The 18,784-nt window shown below is 36.4% G+C and overlaps 1 protein-coding gene across 16 annotated transcripts in view; it reads right to left on the reverse strand.

The window, feature by feature from the left end:
• Positions 1–18,784, reverse strand: part of LOC138710978 (NAD kinase-like) — a 242,643-nt gene that overhangs the window by 70,375 nt on the left and 153,484 nt on the right. For 12 of the 16 annotated variants that reach the window (XM_069842229.1, XM_069842218.1, XM_069842219.1 and 9 more), the window contains one exon: positions 2,413–2,496. In XM_069842229.1, the coding sequence (XP_069698330.1) occupies positions 2,413–2,496 (84 nt within the window). Of the gene's footprint in view, positions 1–2,412; positions 2,497–2,584; positions 2,777–9,692; positions 9,894–18,784 lie in introns of those variants that run through there. The other 4 variants (XM_069842230.1, XM_069842231.1, XM_069842226.1 and 1 more) reach the window with 4 other exon arrangements.

Below are 18,784 nucleotides of genomic sequence, written 5' to 3' on the forward strand. Positions count from 1 at the left end.
CCTTCTTGACTAGTAACCGTCCACAGAGTTCAATGAAGATTCCATAGTTGGCACAACTGATAACAAGAAAACAGCTAATCATAACACACTACTGCCATCTAGCGTAATGTTGAGACGGTACAATAATACATTTGAAGACAGTTGTATTTTCGTAAGTCAATATTTTATTGTATTGGAGTAACTTTGTTACTTCTAATCTTTATATACTTTCTTCTAATCGTGTAATAGTCAATTAAATCCCACTCGAGTTTTGATTTTCTCTAGATAAATCAAAACCTCTAGTGAGATTACTGTTGATAAACGAGTGAATGTATTCTAGTTTTGTCCTTTAAATATGTAGAAATTTGATCCGAACGAACGTAACATTTTAAAATTATTTTTCAGAACCAAAAGTTTCATTTGTTCGGATATAATTTGTTGTTTTAATAACCTAGGCGCTGGAATCAGGTTGTGTGGTCAGCATCACGTTACGACCGTCTTTTATCTCCTGGAAAACCCGGTACTAAATTGGAAAGGAGATTGAGTGAATCTAGAGGCCGTTTTGGAAGTTACAGCAACGAGAAAAATCCTGGAACTACCTGGGATTGAATTCGAGACCTTCCAGTTCTTAGCCAGACGCTGTACCAACTCAACTACTCGGCCGTGATATACATAACACGTTATCAAGGGTGTAACAGATCTAACTCAATATTATTTCATTATGTATCAGAAACTTTAAGCACCTAATACGAAACGAAATTACAGTATACTGTGTCTATGTAGGTATGCACACGTGCATGTGTGCGAATGAATGACTGTTTTCTGAACAGTTGGCCTTCTAGGTCACCAGACATAAATCCAGCTGACTACTGGTTATCGGGTTATTTCTTAGTAGACCTATAACAGGTGAGGAACTGAAACAGTAAATATCGGATGTCATTCAAAACGTCCCTAGCTAGGAATGTGCTTATTAATGCCGTTTTTAGCATAGAAGAAAGACTATTTCTTATTGAACAACACGGTGGTGGTCATATTTAATTTTTTCGTGTTTTAATAAAATTCCATTTATTTACGAACAAATTGGTATTTTTATTTTTGTGGAATCTAAAAATTTCACAAACTTATTAGCATTTCAAAATAGAAACTTACTTTTGAATATAAGTTATGCTTCTTATTAAAACTTCCATTTATTACACTGTATAGTCGACTGGAATGTGTGACTTGTACTGTATTCTACAGGGACATCACTTTATTTTTACCAACATTTTTAACATTAACCTGGCTATACTCGGAAACGCTGTTGCCCCCCTTCCATTACAGGAGTTTGATGTTACTAGTGCAATATGTAAACACATCATTTTACTAGGTATAGGAGGAGAGAAAAGTAGTGTATCCATTTATGTTGTAGGGAAATACGATATTACGATTTTCAGTTTGATCACCACTTTTACGGAATTTATCAAAGTACAGGAGAGTAGTAACATTTTTTTTTCAAAAACTCAACTTTTCAGGTGGCTATGTTCGTTATGTAATGTCTACTTTATTTAGCATATTAATTATTGATGTTAACATACAATATAGAGAGTGCACTTAAATTGAGGGGGTCATAAGTAAAGGGCTGTAAGTGCACTTAAGTTTCTTTTGAGAAAATGGGGTTTAAATATTTAAGCTTTCGTAAAATCGGTGAAATTTTTATTTAAGTTTTAATATGTTATGCGATTAAAATATCCCGTTGCCACTAAAATTTTAGATACTTTAGCTTACACTGGATGCACTTAACTCATGTTATTACAAATGTCACTAGCATTCCTTTGCTTCTAGCCACCTCAATTCAAAATAAGCTAATCTGAATCTTTAAACAGGTTGCTGAAAATGGTTGCCGTTCATTACAATGCAGGCTTCAATTCTTTACGCATATTATTAAAAACATTTTGAAGCATATTCTCTGAAATTGAATTTTTCGTTTCTTCAATATAATTTTTTAGTAGGATATTATTACTATAGGTTCTTTCTTCTATAGAAAACGCAACCATATTTCTGAAACACACTATACACTGCAGTGTTTACTTCACTGCTTGAAGACTTCGAATGCAACAGCAGCCGTAAGTTTGTGTGTCTGACATTAGTGAAGGGGTGGGAATGAAGTACATTCAGAAATGCAGGTACAATTAAAATGCAAGTAAAAATAAAATGATGTCCCTTTATACCTTTAACTTAGGCGCAAGGTAGATAACAAAAAAAAAAAAAAAGTTTAAACGTAGGACGCGTTCAATGAATTGACATTAGATTACTATGGTAGGCCTACTTTACTTTTGAAACTCAAACTGATTCAAGTTTAATTTAACATGCAGTACTCTAGAAAATTTCTTAAGGCGCAGAGATTAAAACGGAATAATAAAAGTCCTGGTGATTTATGATAGAAAAGGTACTCACATGACCATGGCGGAGTTCTTCATGATGCGGCCGCAAGGACCGAACTGCTGGATGGGGCTCGGAGCATTCAGCGACCGGGTCCGCCTGCAACAAAGTACATCCTGTATAAGAAAATGTTGTTATACCAAGACGAGCACAGCAGCACTCAACCCACAAGCACTCTTTGCTATACCTATGCAGAATAATCCACGCTTGAGCAACATTGATTCGCTTCATGAAGAGCTTGTCTCACCTGAGCACGCGGGCCCCGGGTACCGGCACGCAGTCCAGCATCTCAACACTGAGACCAGATTACACGGTGCAACGTTATCAAGGCGTTATCTGGACCGGGGAGAGGGGCGCGAGGGAGTGAGAAACTGAGGGGGACGGAGAAAGAGACTGAGGTAGGTGTGCGAAGAAGGGAACATAACATTGAGAGACGGAAACAAAAGAGTGAGAGACGAGTACAAAATATTTACAGACTGGGACAAATTATCGAGAGACGGGAACAACATATCGAGAGACGGAAACAACATATCGAGAGACGGAAAAAATATACCAAGAGACGGGAATAACGTATCGACGAGAACAACATATTGAGAGACGTGGACAAGATATGGAGGAACTGGAACAAAATAAAGAGGAATAAGAACAAGCTTCAGAGACACGGAAACAAAAAAGTGAGAGACGAGTAAAACATATTTAGAAACTGGGACATAATATCGACAGACGGGAACAAACCATTGAGAGACGGGAACAACATATCGACGAGAACAGCATATTGAGAGACGTGGACAAGATATAGAGGAACGAGAACAAGACAGAGAGACGGAAACAAAATATCGAAGAACGAGAATAAAATATCGAGGAACAGGAACAAAATATCGAGAGCCGGAAAAGAACAAGAGACGAGAAAAAACAAGAGAGGCGAGATGAAACAAGAGACTGTAAGAAACAAGAGAGAGACGGGAAGAAACGGGACGGAGACGGGAAGAAACAGAAGGGAGACGGGAAGAAATTAGGGAGACGAGAAGAAACAAGAGGGATATGGAAAGAAACTGAAGGGAGATGGAAACAGGAGGGAGACGGAATGAAACAAGCGACAGACGGAAAGAAACAAGAGAGACGGGAAGAAGTAGGAGGGATACGGAAAAAACTGGAGAGAAATGGAAACAGGAGGGAGATTGAAGGAAACAAGTGACAAACTGGAAGAAACAAGAGAGACGGGAAGAAACAAGAGAAACGGGAAGATACAAGAGAGACGGGAAGACACAAGAGAGACGAGAATACACAAGAGATCCGGGAAGATATAGGAGAAACGAGAAGACACAAGAGAGACGGGAAGATATAGGAGAGACGAGAAGACACAAGAGATCCGGGAAGATATAGGAGAAAAGAGAAGACACAAGAGAGACGGGAAGATATAGGAGAGACGAGAAGACACAAGAGGGACGGGAAGACACAAGAGAAACGGGAAGACACGAGACGGGAAGACACAAGAGAGACGAGAAGAGACAAGAGAGACGAGAAGACACAAGAGAGAGACGGAAAGAAACAATAGGGAGACTGAAAGAAAAAAACAATAGGGAGACGAGAAGAAAGAAGTCAGAAGAGAAGAAAAAAGTGGGAGACGGGAAGAAACAAGTGAGAGATGGTAAGAAACAAAAGAGAGATAGAAGGAAACAGAGCGAAGGGCGGAAAGTAAATGAAAATAAGAAAAAGTGCAGAAAAACAAAAAGGACGTATGAAGGGAAAGAAAGAAAAACGAAAGAAAGAATAGACTAAGAGAGACATTAAAATATAGGGACCCGAGACAGGTAATGGAGAAAGAGAGAGGTGATAGAAACCGAAGAGCAGAGTGCAGGAGACTCGTCACAGAGGAGGATGTGGCTGGTTATTTTGCAGTTTTCATTAATAATAATGCTCAGCCGGAACCAACCTGTCGCACGGCGAGGGAATCAGTCAGCTGTCGGGAGTCGACCCACACTCCGCGAGACCACCGCCTTATGCACTCATTAATACAGGAAACGCAAACACACATCAATCCGCACGCGATGTCATCCCAGAAGGAGGACACGCCCTGCGAATTCCGCGGTGTCACTGCACCAAGTGAGTCATATACACAATAGGCTGTGTTGATATCACACTCATATTTCCTAACACCGTGCTTCTGTGGAGTCTTGAAAATTGAGCACCACTCCGTCATCATATCACGGTTTAGGTTCAAGGCTTGTCGTGGCTTCACATTCCCTATTGAGAACTTAGTTACATAAATATTAATATTCTCACAAATTACAGATCTATACTCTGTTTTCTATACAGAGGGAAACTTCCCGCCGTTGAGTTAAATGTTAGGACGAACCTTTCCAAACAGTAACAATAGGGGTCGGGGGTGATGCTACTTACTATAGCATACCCGTTTCACAGGATGCTCCACCACTTTAACGTTCTTTGTTATCCTTTCTCAGTCCAGACCTGCTTAATATTCTCAGAAATTACAGATCTATTCTCTTTTCTTTTTTTTATAAAGAGGTAAACTTTCCACTGTTGAGTTTAAACGTTGGGGTGAACCTTGCCAATCAGTAACAAGAGGGTTTAGGGGTGTGCTACTTATTTATTTATTTATTTATTTAACCCGGTAGAGATAAGGCCATCAGGCCTTCTCTTCCCCTCTACCAGGGGATTACAACTACAATATTAAGAATACAATTACAATTATAATTACAATTAATATTAAATTTACAGATACAATAAAAATCAAAGTACTAAAAGATTAACTGATTAATAAAAGCTAGACAGTTTATTGTAAAAGTTAAGAAGAGAGAAGCATTTCTTCTATTGATTAAGTACAAATTAAACCTACTCTACGCAGTAAGAAAATGTTTAATAAGCTTGCTTTTGAACGCTACTAAATTCCGACAGTCTCTGATGTCACTGGGTAGGGTATTCCACAAGCGCGAGAGCGAACAAGCTGTTTTGATAGGATGTTCCTACAACACGTTAACGTTCTTTGTTATCCTTCCTCAGTCCAGGCCTGCTCGTAACCTTGAGTTCAATTTTTAAACACGTCATTTACAATTAGTTTCCATTCAAGATGATGGATATTGTGATGGATGTTCGGTGTGCTTAGCAATTACTTTCTATTTAATAGGTAGTAGAGCACATTATAGGTACCTACATAGACTGATACTAAGGAAGTCGTGTGTATATGTACTTCCCGAGGGAATGTAACAATGCAAAGAATGGAAGAAAATGTTTTCGATTAGTAATTTTTAGAGAGAACATTTTAAGCGACGAGTGTGTCTAAAATTGCGGTATACTTATAATTACATGGAAGAAAATGAATCGGAAGAAAAGTGTTTTTTTATTATTATTATTCTATTTTTTGTGTACATTTTATTCAATTGTCGGTTTCTGGTTTAGCTAATTATGTAAATCCTACTTAATTGTAATCTAATACTAATATGTATACTAATGTGTTTATTTTTATTTTTACTGTGTACATTTTTTTTTATTGAATTACCGGCTTCTGTTTTTATGTGATTCGTATTTGATTCTAAGAACATTAATATGTATTCCACTATGTTTATTTTTATTTTATGAGGTAAATTTTTATGTAACTACCTCTTTTGATCTTATTATGTACCTAAATTGTATCAGTATGTAATTAATTCCGATCCAATTTTATGTTCAACTATGTAAGCAAATTTTAATCCTGGTTGAGTGTAAAAGAAGGCCTTACGGCCTTAACCCAGCCAGGTTAAATAGAGCCATTATTATTATTATTATTATTATTATTATTATTATTATTATTATTATTATTATAAGCTCTTCCAAAAAACCTTTTGTATATATTCCATTACAAGATTGGTTAGGATGCTTTAAGACAGCCAGTACTTGCTTAGAAGGGTTTAGACGATATTTTGCCAGCAGCTCACAAAATACGGAACACTACAAATGAAAATGTCACATTCTTCATTGCGGAAAGTACTGAAAGCTACTGGATTCGAGCACAGCAGAAACGAGGACGATAAGAAATACTTAAAAAACGTGACGACATTGTTGCCAATTTTCAACAAATTTTCAAGAACAGTAAGAAAAATAAGGGAATCAGAAAGACCTATAATAATTTTAGTTTAAATTATTTTTGTGCAGTTCTGTATTTTGCATTCATAGATTCCTTTAGTTGAATTTGTTTTTGTCAACTTAGTTCTGAAACATCCTATACAGCAGCCCCGCCTCGAAGTAGAGGTCATACCGTTTGAAATTTCAGCGGAAAGCTTTCCTCTGTATGAAGAATAAAGTATAAATTGTTTTATGCTATATGGCAAGCCATTCTACCAACTCCGAAACGAAGAATATTTTCAACTAATGACAGAAATACTGAAATATTTGATTTGACTTTATACTAGCCATAAAATCAAAGTTCGCAACTTATGAACGAGGAACTGAAAGGTAAATTAATATTGCTAATCGACATGTCACGGAAGTTGAGACGATGATAAGGCATTCTTTCCCTTATTCTTGTCCTGAGTTCGTCAACGACCGAGTGGTAGTTGTTATCTCTTATAATTGAAGCTGTACATACAAGAAAATAAAAATATTAAATAAAATACAGTCTTAGAAAAAAAAGTTTTGTCGCACAGATATTTTGCAAGTCCCAACAAACACCGAAACAAAACTAATTTTATTATCTCAACTAGTCGCTAGTCCTCTGATCATGCGCACTGTTTCCTTTCTGAGACTTTAGTATCTCTACGACAAAACTTTTTTCTAAGACTATATATAAGGGAATATAAATTACAGCCCCACAAATATTTGACAAGTTTCAGTATATTTTAGTGCCGTTGTTCAACTAAATTATTAATGAAATTAGAAATATTGTTTCAAAAAAATTTTTATAACAGAAATTCAAAATCACTTTCTCCAGTCTGTAGCTGCATAAAATATGCCAATTTGCATGGGCACAATTTAGATCCTTTTAAAGCAGTAGTGTCAGAGTTGCAAGCTCCAAAACCGGTTGTGATGCTAGAGACGTCCAGTCGGAGCGTGAACTTGTTTATGTCTGTGGAAGCACCGGAGCACGCAACAAGTTATAGTGGAGCACTCCGCTCCGTTCAGGCTGTGTCTTACAACTCTGTTTTAAAGTATAGTTTCGTTTTGATTATTAGTATTTACTGTTCTTGTTCTCAATTTTATTTTTGTATGTTTTTCTTGATTTAATATATTATTTATTTGTTTTTGCACCTTTGTATCTTCTGTTTGTGTATTGTGCTGAACTATAATTGGCCTCTGGCTGTTATTGAGCGCACAAATATTAATAATAAATAAATAAATAAATATATATATATATATATATATATATATATATATTAAGAAGGCAGGGGAGCATCACAATGCAGATTGTGCCATTGTGTATGTTGCAGTGCAGGAATTAGCGGTGAAGAAAACATTTATCCTCATATCTCTGTAGTTTTGAATGTGCCAATTGATACAAACAGCAATAAAAATGAAATACAAACCCTTAGTATAAACTTTTGACATGTAGATTATTGGTACAAATTTTCAATAATAAAATTTGTCCCTTTGTGTTGAGAAATTAGTCGAACGTGTGTGAGAAGAATAGTAGCATCTTCCCATTCACCGACAGTAGAATGTGTGAGTAGAGGGGAAAGGCCTATCAACCAACTGAAAATAGGTCCTTTGGATTCGGGAGAAGGTAGAGCCATGGGATGCCCCCTCCCACGCACGACTTGTATGAATTTTTTCACCTACTTAGTTGTATAGGGTAGAAACATGGGCATTACAACGAAGTGAAGAGAAATGACTAGAAGAATTTGAAGTGTGGCTATGGAGAAGGATGGATCATGTGAAATGGACAGATAAAATAACCTGTGCTAGAAAGAGTGGATGAGGAAAGAGTAATGAAATTGATCAGGAAGTGGAAAAAAATAATTGTTTGGGTCACTAGCTACTGTAAGAAGAAACTGCCTACTGACGGATGTACAGGAAGGAATGGTGAACGAGAGAAAAGTTCGGGGTAGAAGAAGATATCAGATGAGAGACAACAATAAGATATAATATATGGATTGTATGCAGAGACTAAGAGGAAGGCGAAAAATAGAAAAGATTGGAGAATGTTGTGTTTCTAGAGAACGACATGCCCTTGGTTAGGAAGCTATGAATCTATTATTATTATTATTATTATTATTATTATTATTATTATTATTATTATTGACTGCCATTAAGAGGCCCTCTTCTCCTCCTCGCAGGTGTCAATGTCACTGTTAACTGATGTTCTTTCATAAGATTCTTACAATTTCTGAAAAATTCAAGAAGCACCTCAAGATATCATTTAAACATAAAATTTTTATAAACTAAAATTGTCATATTATTAATATAAAAAATTGGCACACGCTCTCGTCATGAAACAATACTAACAATACCATCCCATCGCACCTCCTCATACTCATCCTCTTTCACAATAGCCCTGCCAAGACTCTGGAATTCGCTACCTGCTAGCATCAGGGACTGTCGAAATAAAATTGAATTCAAACGCAAACTTACTAGGCACTTTGTCATTAATTGATTTCTTGTAAATAGTTTCCTTAATCTGTCATAAAATATTTCAATATCCAGTAATTTCTTCACTATACAATTTTGTCACTCTAGGTTTAATTTGTAATTCAGTGAATATAAAATATTCTTTGTTTTTCTATGATAAATTATCTAGCTTTAATTAGTCAGGTAATCTTTTCGTACTTCGATTTTATTGTAATTGTAATTGTAAATTTAATACTAATTGCAATTTTATTTTTTTTATTTATTTTTTTATTTAAATTTAAATATACAGAATAAAGAATATAATTACAAAACAAACAAGAGAAATAGAAATAAAATAATACAAGCAATATAAAAAGAAGATACAATAGTATTAACAAAATTTGAGACCGAATGAGCAGCGCTCGTGCTCGGTCGCAGTTCAGATATAATATTAAAATAAAAAGAATAATAATAAAAATAAATAAGTAAAATAAAATAGGAACTAAAATATAATTACAGCGGCAATGGAATTATATAATATAATATTAACACTAGAGAAGAATAATATCGCACGTGAAAAGTAGGACTAATATATATTTCAAAATTATGAATACAAATATAATATAGGTTGATTAATTGATTGTAATTGTAAATTTAATACTAATTGCAATTTTATTCTTCATATTATAGTTGGAATCTACTGGTAGAGGGGCAGAGAAGAAATACTACTAAAAAAATACTATAGCCTACACAGTTACCTGCACGCATGCACGTGGATACAAAACCGATGTTACCTTCACTGGACGCTCAAATCTTCACGCGTCAAACTCGCCAGTCGGATCAATCTCACTCACACCCCGCAACTCGGCGTTGTTCGCACTCTGAACTGACTTCGCGGGTACACGCACCGCCCTGCACGCGGTACTTGCCTCTTGGGCCACGGCTCCCTCACTGTTGGTCGCAAGGCGGTGCGCCGGATGTCACGTGACCCCCACGCGTGTCACGTGAGCTCGAGCCTGCCGATACACAACAATGCAACAATTGTCATAGACGTGATAGTCACGTCCGCCTCGGAATCGACCGGGCGATTTATGTGTACATCCTTTCTCACAACCTTCCAGCACTTTCTCTACGTCTCGTACGTGCAGATTACCCACGCATAAACTCAACGAGATTACTATTTCGGGTCATATAGTTCGATTCTACGAAACTTGTTGTGGGGTACCATACATGGCGGGGATTCCCTTGGTTTCTTGCCTCGTAGAACATTCACCTTCGTTACCATGGTGTTAGTCTCCTGTGGAAGGTAGCGCAAAGTACTACAAGTAGTACTTTTCTGTTGCTATACCTGGTAAGGTTAATCTTGTCTCAGTAGCTATAAAACCAAGTCCCTTCAAATGAGGGTGAAGATTATAGGAGGGTTATACATTTTCAGGATTCCTTTCAAAACCTTGTTATTGTACAGGCTACCGGAACTCAGTTTCTTGAAAGACAAGCTCAGTGATGGAACTACACAGTACGAAGATAGGTATTTTGTTATTTTATTTTGTGCTACAGAATGTATCGACTAGTCCCTTCCGCCACTGGATGGATGGACGGCATCGCTCCACTCCCCCATCGCCATAACAATACAGACGAAGTAAGACATATCTCCTTTCTCTCTCTCATTTCACAGTGAGACAAGATACATCACCCAGACTTTACTGCATCGGTAGTAAGGCTGATATACGACCCGGATTTTCCGGGACTGTACCGGAATTCCAAAAGCAACTTAGAAAAATATTTGTGGCTAAGAGGGATGAAATTACAGGAGAATAGAGAAAGTTATACAACGCAGAACTGCACGCATTGTATTCTTCACCGGACATAATTAGGAACATTAAATCCAGACGTTTGAGATGGGCAGGGCATATAGCAAACGTAGGGCGAATCCAGAAATGCTTATAGAGTGTTAGTTGGAAGGCCGGAGGGAAAAAGTTCTTTGGAGTGACCGAGACGTAGATGGGAGGATAATATTAAAATGGATTTGAGGGAAGTGGGATATGATTGTAGACTGGATTAATCTTGCTCAGGATAGGGACCGATGGCGGGCTTATGTGGGGGCGGCAATGAACCTCCGACTTCCTTAAAAGCCATAAGTAAGTCCCAAAAGTAATTCTCTGAATGCATAAAATAACGTCCCAGTTTTCAGCGAACAAAGAAAACCTACACAACCACATAAACAAAATACTGTACATCCAAAACTACAGTCCGCATTTCACGAGAAGATCCGAGCAAGGAATGCGAGTTTTTCCCCCACTCTTATAAACCTGAACCGGCCTGCCACTGACCGAGTCTCATTTGTACCAGCCGGCCAATGATATCACTCCCATCCACCTGCTCTTTCAAGAACGCCGAGTCACTGGCTTACTCTCCTCTTACCCCGCAAGGACGATACTCCCCTCGCAGGGATCTTCTCGTGAAATTTGGACAGTACACTACGCACTAGAAATAGAAAACACCAAATACATGACTGAAGTACATACTTTAATGCTAGGACCCAGAGCGATGAAAATAGAGCAGGGATATATAAAAAAAATAAGTTTTTATCAAGCAATTAACGCATTCATCTTTCATTTCTAACGAAATATCCTACACCAAGTTTTTTTTTTTGTTTGTTTGTTAAGTAATTTCACTGTTTTAAAAAATTTTAAATTATTTTACATTTACTAATGTAAGAGAATTAATATAATTTTGTTCCTTTTGTCCATTTTGGAAGTAAAGTAGGATTCACCTTTTAAATGTGGTAATCCTGACTGGTGGTGATATAATTCTAGCATTTAACTAGTATTACGTTGTGGAATACATATGTACAGTAGGGGAAACTGTTGAAAATTTAGCACTGGGGAAAAATTAATAAGTGAACAACTAATGGTGGTGTTTGTAGGAGAGAAACCTAGGGATATGCCCTTTGCAGAAAACACTTCCCTCTATAGTTCTTTACTTTTCCTCTTAATAGTAGGCTATATTCTGTTTTAATGCAGTATTTTAATAATAATAATAATAATAATAATAATAATAATAATAATAATAATAATAATAACAATAACAATAATAATAATAATAATAATAATAATAATAATAATGCCTGGGTGAAGTCAGAAAACACTGTTTTGCGTTCGTTACATTAAAAAAAAATTCTAGTAATAAATATTCCCACTATTGGAGGCCGAGACGTAGATGGGAGGTGGGATATGATGGTAGAGAATGGATTAATCTTGCTTACGATAGGGACCAATGGCGGGCTTATGTGAGGGCGGCAATGAACCTCCGGGTTCCTTAAAACCCAGTAAGTAAGTACTATTCCTGCTCAAATATGTGACTTAGTAAAAGCATGGCTGACTGCCGAAGTGCATTATTATTATTATTTCATCTCGTTGGGTAGACTAGATTGTATTGTGTTGGACAGGCTGCTAGAATGGATTGTGTTGGATGGACTAGATTAGACTGTGTCAGGGTAGACTAATTTTTTATTTGGTTATTTAACGACACTGTATCAACTACGAGTTATTTAGCGTCGATGAGATTGGTGATATCGAGATGATATTTGGCGAGATGAAGCCGAGGATTCGCCATAGATTACCTGACATTCATCTTGCGGTTGGGAAAACCTCGGAAAAAACCCAAACAGGTAATCAGTCCAAGCGGGGATCAAACCCGCACCCGAGCGCCGGTATGGCATAATTGCGCCCCACGGTCAATTGGGAGGCCTAGGCATGGCATAATTGCGCCCCGAAGATATCAGGTAGCAGATGGGATATGGCATAGTTGCGCCCCGAAGAAATCAGGTACAGGATGGACATGGCATTAATTGCGCCCCGATGAGCATAGTACACACGAAAGTGATTGTCATAAAATAAATAAATTACTTAAAAATATTACAGTGATAGCTGCACTGAAATCAGGTAGGCTTAGCATATGAACAATTTTGCTATTTAAAATAACACTTTTTTATTGATCACACACAATAAATGAACTGCATTTTTTTGTTTCTACATCGATATCTTAACCCTACGGTACAGGGTTTGGAAAATTGAAACTTAGAACCATTATCAATTATTAACTCTTCACCCTTTTCACTAAACTTAACATTCATTTTAAATTATCCTCACTATACGCCACAGACGGTGTGAAAATCACTAATAAAATGTCAAGACTGCTAAGGCCCCATATTCCAACGGCTCACCCATTTGAATATGTCAGTTAATAAAGTACTGCCAACTTCATGGTGTTCATTTTAACGGTAGGCTATCGATAATCACTGCATAAACAGTAGAAAAACAGTTAATAAAATACTGCCAACTTCATTGTGTTCATTTTAACGGTATCGATAATGAATATAAATCGAATAAGAAATCAATAAGGTTGGTTGATTACGAGGCTCTAGTTTCCGTAGTGTCTTTTTCTCTACCTATTTCATTGGGGCGCAACTATGCCATGACCTTTTCTCTATCTGATGGGAACGGGGCGCAACTATGCCCACAAAACAGGGACCCTTTTTATATGCTGCATTTTATCTGACCGTGTAGCGCAATTATGCCCTGCCCCCCCCCCCGAGCGCAACTTCAGACCAGCAGGCAAGCCGATTGAGTCACGCCGGTGGCTGATAGACTAAATTACATTAGACTGTGTTAGGATAGACTAGGATTGATTAGACTGTAAAAATTAGACTACATTATATAGCACAGTTTAGACTGTATTATTATTGCACTGGATAGAACTGTACAGACTGGATTGGATTCGATTGAACAAATAAAAAAGAAAGTTAATCACGTGGGTCATGTGAGACACGTTCGCAGACACGCTTCTGACACTTCTGTGCTGTCACGCCATTGTTTATAAACCTGTCGAATCATCATCGGCAGTTCATTGAAGTCCCACAAGGCTGTGGTCTGTCCTCGACTGATGCCATACCACGTGACTGGTATTACTGCGCTTGCGTCAAAAGGTAAAAGGAAGTAAGCGCCAAAACATGGATCTTTACGTTATGGCTGATTCATATTATATAAGATGTTATGCTTGTTTTGATGTTGGTACTGCCGAATTGCAGGGATGGATAGTTGTGTATTCTTTCGATATTCGAAGGAAGTGATAAAGCTGTATGCAAATTTCTGTTGATTTTCTGGCAAAAAGAACCAAGGCACGTATATTTAAACTCACAAGCAAACGTTCTGATGGGGGCAGATAAAAAAGTTAATTTTTTTTCTTCCACATGTTAATAATGTCAAAAGAAGTGCTTATACAAATTTTGGCCACTCGACCGCAATTACGAGGCCGTCCAGAAAGTGATTTTCCCTGCGGCCGTTTATAGAAAAAAACACAATTGCATAGAAATATTTATTGAAACAGATATAGCAATTGTTGCGCTATTTGTCAGCATATCCCCCACTAGAATTGAGACATTTGTCATACCATAGGATCAATTTTTGTGTCGTAGAAGTCAGCCGCTTCAGATCGGAACCAGCGTTTGACTGCGTTTGTACCTCCCTCTGTCGATCCTATGATATGAGAAATGTCTTAATTTCAATGGAAAATATGTTGAAAAATAGCTCAACAATTGCTGTGTCCGTTCCAATAAATTTGTCCAATGAAATTGCGTTTTTTTTCTGTTAGCGGCCCCTGGCGAACTTATTTTTTTACAACCCTCGTAATTGCGGTCGAGTGGCCAAAATCTGTATGAGCACTTCTTTTGACATTAATAACATGGTGGAAGAAAAAAATTAACTTTTTTATCTGCTCCCATCAGAACGTCTGCTTGTCAGTTGCTGTTATGTAGGCCTACTCGTAAATTAAATAATTAATACTACGTTTCATATCACTTTGGTAGAACTGTTTAAACAGGGAAACATTTAAAAAAAGTGGAACATTCATCTCAGCATATCTCAAAATGGAGATTTTGGACTTAATCCCTTCTGGCTTCTGCGCTAAGAGCACTCAGGAGTCCTGGGTTCAGTCACACATTGTCGTCTTGGCAAGCTGTCGGAAATACTCGCGCAGAACAGTTTTGTTATGTAAGGTTTGTGAAAAGACAGCTAATCACGAAGAATAGTACATTATGCAACGAGCCCATAATGGTAGTAATTAAGACGCGAGTTTCATAATTTTCATACGAGCGTCTTAATTACCATTATAGTCAAGTTTCATACGACTTTTTATGCTCGACCATATTTCTAACTTGAAATTATTCACAAGTATTCATGTTATTCTTATCTGACTGAGGAGCGGAACTGACTTTGTGGAATACCTCATAAATTGTGAGATGTGCGCAGACGCGAAAGTATTGATTTTTTCCGAGAAACAAATGTCGACATTGACCTTGATATAATCTAGAGAGTAAAATAAACATTAATCTTGATATAACCTTGAAATTGAATTAGACATTGAAAAACGAGATGACAAATTGAATTTATCTGAATATTATTCACAATCAACGCTAATTATTATAGTAACAGAACTAGTTGTCTTTCGATTGCATATCCGAAAATAATAGATACTTGCGCTTTCATATTGCTACAATCGTATTTTCTGATTGGTGGAACACCTAAACTTTAATGAATAGGTGTACTTTAATGAGGTCCATTAAAGGGCTGTTACCAGGTGTATAATTACTACAATTCGGCATGGTCGAGCATAAAAGTATTTTATGAGTCAACATGTGTTAACTACGAAATAAAAATGTGAGTTATGTTGATATAATTTTTAAATTTATTGCTAAAATGTATTATTCCGTTTTAAAATTTATAATGCCTTTTTCAAAATTTATTGTGTCTTTTTTTTTAAGTTTCTATTGCCTTTTTTGCCTGTCTATTTTAACCGTTATAAATGCCTAAACATCCGGGCTCTAGTTATTAGTCTTTCTTTCGTATTATTCCATCAGATAATCAAAATAGTTCCTTGACATTACGGCAGAGCAGAAGAAGAAGAAGAAGAAGAAGAAGAAGAAGAAGAAGAAGAAGAAGAAGAAGAAAATGCTTGCAGCAAATTAAAAAAAATGAAAAGAGAGATGTTGATTGTAGTTGTATGGAGTTCTTATCAAACGTAAGTCGATTAGAGAAAACACGGAAGATCAAGACGAAATAATCTTTGCTTAAGGTTATAGAACCAAAAATCGTCCACCGCTGTGGAGTTAGCATGCCTGTCCGTACAGTGAGTGGGTCCGGATCCAAACCCTGGTTGGGACAAGTTACCTGGTTGAGATTTTTCTTCCTGGGTTTTCCCTCAACTCATTAAGAGCAAATACTGAGTAACTTTCGGCGCTGAAACTTGGACTTATTTCGTTGGCATTATCACCTTCATCTCACCCAGACGCTACATAACCATATCAGTTGATAAAGCTTCGTAAAATAGCCAATAAAAAACAACCAAAAATCTAAGTTCAGCTTAATTTAACATTAATTGTGTCTGATCTCAGATTAATTATTTATATAACTGGCTGTTAAGTTATCCATTTCGAAAACCAGATTAAAACTATTTTATAAAGTTTCATTTTCGAAAATTATAATTATTCCCTGGTTGACTTGTAACCTGTAATGTTTTATTTTTCCTTCACGTCTTCTCGGTGCACACATGTTTTAAAATAATGTGCACATCATATTATTTTGTAGGATGTACTTCCTAGAAATAAGCTCCACATGTCGCATAAATCAACAAAGAGCTTGACTCGAAACCGTAGCGGTTACACATATGTCAACAATTTGAACTGTTTCATGGTAACGACTAGATTTGCGCGGGCATCTGCACAATTTCCTCTTCTGCTAAAGTCCACAACATTTCAAGACAGCAACTACATGGCTCACAGCTAATGAAACAGGTAAGAAATTCAGCTAACTACTGTACTTTCATCTTTACAAGTTGATGATGCAAATGGATTAATCTTCGTGGCTTGCTTCGTTGCATCTTTCGCCATTATTGATTCAGGATTGCTCCCGATTTCTTGGCCGCGGGACTCTTACCGCTTTCCTCACTTACGAATTCGGCACGCCAAATAAAGCGTTTTATTTCAGATGTTGATTTTGTTCTGCCAGTTAATTCCAAATAACTCATTGTGCTATATTTCGTAGTACACTACCCCGTCGATATAGGAGAAAGTCAATGTTCATCTACTTAGATATAACACGCGGAGCAAGTCCCCTGCAATCGGCAAGCGATAGAGCATGAAAGTCGAGTAATAATATGGACAGGAAAACATCGATCATATGGGAATGGATATTTATGAGTTAATTTATTATAAAAAATGAATATGATGCAACGTTAATAAAATTAAAGTTATTTCCTAGAACATAATTATCTATCTAATGAATACCTAGCCTAAATAAATAATAAATAAATAAATAAATAAATAAATAAATAAATAAATAAATAAATAAATAAATAAATAAATCGTTATTCTTCATTTACATTCACCATACGGCCGCGAGAATCGTCTCCTAGAGCATCCAATCATATGTCAGCACTGTTCTGGCAATATTCACCATATAAATTTCCTTCCATAGTCTTCCAACCTACCAACGCCAACGGCATAATTACTTTCAGTTCCTAATTAAAAGAATCCAAAGTGACCAAAATAAGTTTATGAAACAATATTTATTAAATCAAATTGCTAATACGACAAATAAAGCAATCGTGAATATTAAAAATAACATCTTTAATATTGGGCTAGGGTGGTTATGGAATAGCTTAGCTACAAGAAATATGTCAGCAAGCCTAAATCTAATTAAATCAAGATGTAAAAATATAACTAGGCAAAATGATTTTAGTAGTAACAATGAAATGCGATCCCTAATATTTTTAATGAATATAAAAAAATATAGGGGATATATATATATATATATATATATATATATATATATATATATATATAGAAAGTATGAATATGAAAGAAAGATTTGGACTAGCCTGGTTCAGACTGGGGATTTGGAAATTAAGAAGTAATAGAGGCAATATACCTCAAGGCACATGCCCATTATGTGGACGGAGAGAAGATTACATTCACATTGTTCGTGACTGTCAAAATACAAAAGATATACGGATGAAATTTACAAATGAAAAGTTCCTACAAATAAATAAAGAAACAGCTAAAAAAAACTGATGAATAATAATAGTAACACAAAATTGCAGAAGCAATTAGGTTTATATCTTTTTTGACTAAAAAAATTATAATGGAAAGAATAAACGAAATAGAATTGAATGAAAAAAAAAGAAAATAAATAAATAAATAAATAAATAGGCCTAAATAGGAAGGTGAACAAACACTGATTGCAACTACATACTAGAATGAGTTGAGTCTTGCACAAAACTAAAAGCAAGTGCAAGATAAAACAAAGAAAATTGTTTATTAAATATGTAAATTGTAGATATTGTATTTAAATAATACTATATCTTTGTGTAAAAATTATTATAAAGTGTGTAATGTAAGGCTTCAATTGATTACTTGTATGTACTTTGTCTGTAATCTTACTTACTTACTTATAAATGGCTTTTAAGGAACCCGAAGATTCATTGCCGCCCTCACATAAGCCCGCCAGCGGTCCCTATCCTGTGCAAGATTAATCCAGTCTCTATCATCATACCCCAACTCCCCCAAATCCATTTTAATATTATCCTCCCATCTACGTCTCGGCCTCCCTAAAGGTCTTTTTCCCTCCGGTCTCCCAACTAACACTCTATATGCATTTCTGGATTCGTCCATACGTGCTACATGCCCTGCCCATCTCAAACGTCTGGATTTTAAGTTGGTTCCTAATTATGTCAGGTGAAGAATACAATGCGTGCAGTTCTGTGTTGTGTAACTTTCTCCATTCTCCTGTAACTT

The sequence above is a fragment of the Periplaneta americana genome, chromosome 12 (genome assembly GCF_040183065.1).
Source record: "Periplaneta americana isolate PAMFEO1 chromosome 12, P.americana_PAMFEO1_priV1, whole genome shotgun sequence".
Lineage (NCBI taxonomy): Eukaryota > Metazoa > Arthropoda > Insecta > Blattodea > Blattidae > Periplaneta > Periplaneta americana.